Source organism: Phytophthora infestans, genomic scaffold (genome assembly GCF_000142945.1).
Source record: "Phytophthora infestans T30-4 supercont1.18 genomic scaffold, whole genome shotgun sequence".
NCBI lineage: Eukaryota > Oomycota > Peronosporomycetes > Peronosporales > Peronosporaceae > Phytophthora > Phytophthora infestans.
In genome coordinates, this window is record NW_003303741.1 from 694,022 (window position 1) to 699,244 (window position 5,223).

Here is a 5,223-nt window from a genome sequence, read left to right on the forward strand (position 1 = left end):
TCTTGAGGCTACGTACAAGGAGAGTTATATCTTCTCGACACAATGGCTACTTTTCTTACTGGAGGGCATCGTGTTTGGGTTCTTCGTGGACGTTGTGCAGTGGAATATGGTGGTCACTAAGATGGGTGCGCTGTTCACCCATTGGGAGAATTACCGGACGGAGGAACAGTACGAGAAGGCGTTGATCCGCAAGCTGTTCTTGCTGGATTTCCTGAACTACTACACGTGGTTCTTCTCGCTCGCGTTCATCTTTGTGATCCCTGGACTGGGCAATTACTTGACGAACACGTTCAACCACATGTTCTTTGGCGACGACATGAACTGCTGCTTTGGACCTTATGTGGATCAAGACGGCTCGTGTGTCATGTGTCCTGTGGGGGACAAGGACGCGACGTGTATCGAATGTGTCGGGTTCTTCACATTTGATCGTCGGCATGTGGACTTGAGCGCCATGTTCGTCACCCCGATCGTGATCACGCAGTCGCTGAATATATTACTGAGATTAGTGGCCCCTATACTGGTGCGGAACCGTCGGGAGAAGGCCCAAGCTCATGCGGATGCTCAAGCACAAGAGCGCGTTCGTGCAGCTGGCTCCATGAAGATTTTGGGCTCATTGGACTACGAGAACCAGAAGGAATCGCAGTTTGGCAACAAGTCGAGCTCACGGTATCTGGAGTACACTCCGTCCGAGATCGAGGTGCTGAACAAGAAGGCGCGTGAGATTCTGTTCGACAGCGCGCAAGACACGTACGACCCGTACGATGATTTCCACGTGCTGACAGTGCAGTTTGGATTCACAGTTATGTTCTCCATGCTGTGGCCGCTAATGCCATTCGCGTGTTTCTTGATCAACAGCGTCAAGGGCCGTACAGATGGCTATCGTCTGTGTAAGACACTGAAGCGTCCCATCCCTCGACGAGCGAATGGTATTGGTGCGTGGAAAGGCATCCTCACAACGTACGCGTACATCGCCGTGATAGTCAACGTATTGCTGATCTGCATCTCGACTGGAGTGCTCGAGTTCTTCGATGAAACATGTGTGGCTGACATTGAGCATCAGCTGGAGAAGCAAGGGAAAACGTTGGACGATTTCGTCTTTGGGCCGAACTTCGGCTGTCTGCATATCGCCTGGCGTTTGCTGTTTATTCTGCTGCTGGAGCATTTATTCGTGACAGTTGCGTACGTGGGGATGCAGCGGATCCCTCATGTGCCTAGCTGGATTAAGAACGTCATGAGCTCTCGGGAGAACAAGTTTAAAGCGCTTTTGCGTGAACATGAGCTGGAGCTGTTCCCTCCTAATAGCGGCAGTGAAGACGGACCTGAAAGTGACAAGAAAACTGCGTCAACGGAGCCGTTCCGGATCGATATCAAGCGTCTTGTGGGCTTCGGAGGTCACACTACGAGTATGTCGAGTCAAAGCACTCGCTCGTCTTCTGCGCAGCCGTCGGCGCCGCCGTCAACGACTGCGGTGCCGCCTCGCTCGATATTGATCGACCCCATGACGCCACTTTCACGCGCACCAAGCGATTTGGAGTTCCCGACTAGCACTGGAGTGCGCACTAAAGCTCGAGAGAAACTGGCAAGGCAATGGTCGGATGGCTCGGACCACTAAATACTGGGCTGGAAGTCTAGGTAGAATGGTAAGGAAATCTATTATGTATTGGAGAAACGCAACGTATTTTATCTTGTGAGCTCGTAGAATTGGCAACAGCAGTTGGTTGCATTCGCCATAAGTTAAATATTAAAGAGCCGGGTTAAAACACGGAAGCAACAGTTGCAATAGCAGTGCACTTCTGTTTGCAGCTCGCAAATTGCTAATTGCCGTTTGCTGCCACAGCTGCCATGAATGCAACCGTGCCATGGAAGTGGCGTTTGCAATCAATCGAACGTGGTGAGTCTGCTTGGTGGGCGAGAGTGTTGACAAATAAACTGAAGTTGCATTGTCAGTCGAGGTTCAAGGCGGTACTGTAGAAACAATTGACCACGGCCACATCTTATGCCTGCTTGTATCCTCACCGACGTAAACGTTATGAGTGCATGTACATGGCTTGCTCGACGAGCAAGGAAGGTGAATCTTCAACGACCAGCTCAATCGCCTCACCGTCATAGACAACAAAGCTTAGGGTGCGCTCGGAGTTGTCTATGGAGCTCAACTTCAATCACAATCCTCAGATCTTTTTCAATCCCCTCGCTTATCACTCTCCTATGTCCGCACTCGCAACAGTTTTGTCAAAAGCTTTTTTCTTCAGAACGCAATTTGCCATGGGCAACACGGAGTTCATCGACACCACGAGCCAACAGGCTGTTCCCTCATCTGCGCAGGACGCACGCAACCGCGTCCTCGATGCACTTCAAGCCTGGGATCAGCAGGAGCTGCTCACACTGCTGGCCGACAAGCCTGACAGTCCGCTGTATCAACAACTGGCGCACTTCGACAACTGGTACAAGGGCGGCGTAGATGGATATCTATCCACCGCCACCAAACTCTACGCAGAGCTACGTGGCGAGACAACGGAAGACAACAAATCCAGCGATGTGTGGGCTGATTGGCATCCGTCAAACCCTTCGCCATCGTCCGAATTGGCGGAACTAGACACCCCGTTGTTCGCCGAATTGGAGAGAAAGGGTCTCGACAACTTGGACAACTGCTGCTTCGTCATCGTAGCCGGAGGGCTTGGCGAACGTCTCGGCTTTCAAGACATCAAACTGCGTCTTCCAGTTGAGACCCTGACTCACACCAGTTACCTCGAGGCCTATGTGCAACACTTGCTAGCCATGCAAACGCTTGCCAATACTCAAAGCAAGACGTCAGTTCAAATTCCTTTGGCAATTATGACGTCCGACTCGACACACGAAGCCACACAAATTTTTTTGAAAGAGCACAAGAACTTTGGCATGTCTGAGAACCAACTTACCCTCATGAAACAGGAAAAAGTGCCCTGTGTGGATGTGATCGAGGGCTCGGAGCCTAAACTCAAGCTCGCTGTCCACGACGAACTGCTCGTGATGAAACCCCACGGACATGGCGACGTGCATACGCTCCTTCACACGTCTGGATTGGCCGCCAAGTGGCAACAACAAGGCAAAAAATACGTGCACTTTATCCAGGACACCAACTATCTCATCTTAAATGGTGTCCTACCCATACTCGGAGCTTGTGTGAAGCACAACTGGGGCTTCGCATTCACGACTGTACCTCGTAAGGCCAAAGACGCGTCAGGCGGGATCGTACGCTTTACGTCGCCCTCAAATAACCACTCGACGTTATTTAACGTTGAATACCACGAGCTGGACCAGTTCCTACGCACACGAGCCACGACGGAATACCCTGATGGCGATATCAACGACCCAAAGACTGGGTTCTCTCCGTTTCCAGGTAATATCAACGGTATCGTCGCTGCTCTGGACTCGTACGTGTCTGTACTGGAGACGTCCGAGGGGTTTGTGCCCGAAGTATTCAACCCAAAGTTCCGGTCCGGTACAAAGTGCGCCTTCAAGTCACCTGCTCGTCTCGAGTGCATGATGCAAGATTATCCCAAACTTCTGGTACAGTACCAGATCGAACACAGTGACAGTGACCAAGGTGTTGGTCTGGTGCAATTCCCTTCGTCTGTGGTGTATTCTCCATGCAAAAACGACGCTGCTAGTGCAAGTGAGAAGGTGAAAAACGACGTCCCCCCGCAATGTGCCAGCTCTGCGGAGCACGAGATATTTGCCATTAACCGCTTGAAACTCAAGACTTTGGGGGTGACGATGCCGAAGGAAATCAAGCTCAAGTCGTGGCTGGACATTCCCGTAGACTGCTCCGGTCCGCAGATCGTCTTTGGATCGGGTTTCGCACTTAGTCAGACGACGTTGGCGAAGAAGTTTATCAACCCGTCTGCTATCAGCATCACCGCTCGCTCTACACTGATCGTAGAGGGTGTAGAAGTCACGTTTGATGCTCTTGATCTTGATGGCGCGGTGCGTATTGTGGCTTGTCCCGGAGCTAAAGTGAAGGTGAAATCGCTCTCTGTAAAGAACGCTGGTGTTGAGTACGAGGCTGTGCTGGCTGATGGCGATCCGGTCGATGCCATGCGCGGCTACCGTCTTAAGCAGGAAGAGGTCAACGAATTCCGCTTCGACACTCCTGGTAACTATGTGATTGACGAGAGTTCGTAAAAAAAAGCAGTTTTTGAGTTTTTCTTTTCTACGGCTTCCAAAAAATGTTGTAAACCGTGGGTCTCAGTGAGAATCGAGTTTAAGGACTACTTCCTCTGGTCGGAAATGATCACGCGAAGTAAGTATGATAGGTTAATAGTGCTGTTACCCGCTAAGAGCTTATTTTACGATTTATATAAAGTTATAGATCACATTAACTGTCATTTATGATGATGTTAAATTGAATAGCAGTGCACTGCCACGGTTTGAAGACTTAAGTAACGCGACAGCAGACTCATACAGCTCTTTGCTACATGACAAACTAACAGGAAGTTGTTTCGCCCTCCGGAGCTTGGCTTTCCCCAAGTGCGGTAGTTTGTACAGGTTGCCTCCTCCTTCTCGTAAAAGCTCCTGCCTGTAAGGTCAAAAAAATATCATTTACCGTGTCAGTCTCCAGCTGCCGAAACGCGTCCACCACCGACGCTATGAGAGCGTTGATACCCTTTCTTGGTATTCGATACTGAATACTTTGCATGGAGGCGAACAGACCCAGGTCTAAACAGTTGAGGTCAGGCGAGTTGGGGGGCTGACATAGTAGCTTGATGTTCCATCCTCCTTAAGTTCCGGCCTTCATTACATCCGGGTCTGTTGGCGCTACGTGCGGCTTTGCATTGTCTTGTTGTACGAATATGATTTCATTCCGATCCTTCCTTGGCCAATTTGCTTTGATCGCTGGAAATACTTTTGTCAGAAGATAATCCTTGTACACTTCCCGACAGACCGTATCGATATTACGAGTGCAAATAGTTCCTTTGTCTCTATTTTTGCTTCGACGTTTCGCCTCGTACTGTTCCGTGAAAGACCATATACCAACTTTGCCAACCCAACGCTGCTTTCGGTGAGGATCGTACCTAAAATTAAAAATTAAATGTTAGAGGTTTTTATATTTAAAAAGTATAATATTATAGAGAATTACCTTGGCCGTGCGAGGGCAGCTAAAAACCATCGTCTTGAGAACGAATCGTTTACTCTTCCAGGCGCGTGCAGGTAGTTCTTCGTCGGTCGAAAACGAGGTATGATCGT

At 49.9% G+C, this 5,223-nt stretch overlaps 2 protein-coding genes across 2 annotated transcripts; both read left to right on the forward strand.

Moving 5' to 3' along the window:
- Positions 1-106: 106 nt before the first annotated feature.
- Positions 107-1,674, forward strand: PITG_10314 (uncharacterized protein; the record flags this gene model as incomplete). The annotated part of the gene is made up of 1 exon (XM_002902084.1): positions 107-1,674. The coding sequence occupies one exon, from the start codon at positions 107-109 to the stop codon at positions 1,610-1,612; it is 1,506 nt and encodes a 501-aa protein (XP_002902130.1).
- Positions 1,675-2,248: 574 nt separating this feature from the next.
- On the forward strand, positions 2,249-4,161 carry PITG_10315 (UDP-sugar pyrophospharylase, putative; the record flags this gene model as incomplete). The annotated part of the gene is made up of 1 exon (XM_002902085.1): positions 2,249-4,161. The coding sequence occupies one exon, from the start codon at positions 2,263-2,265 to the stop codon at positions 4,159-4,161; it is 1,899 nt and encodes a 632-aa protein (XP_002902131.1).
- Positions 4,162-5,223: the final 1,062 nt, after the last annotated feature.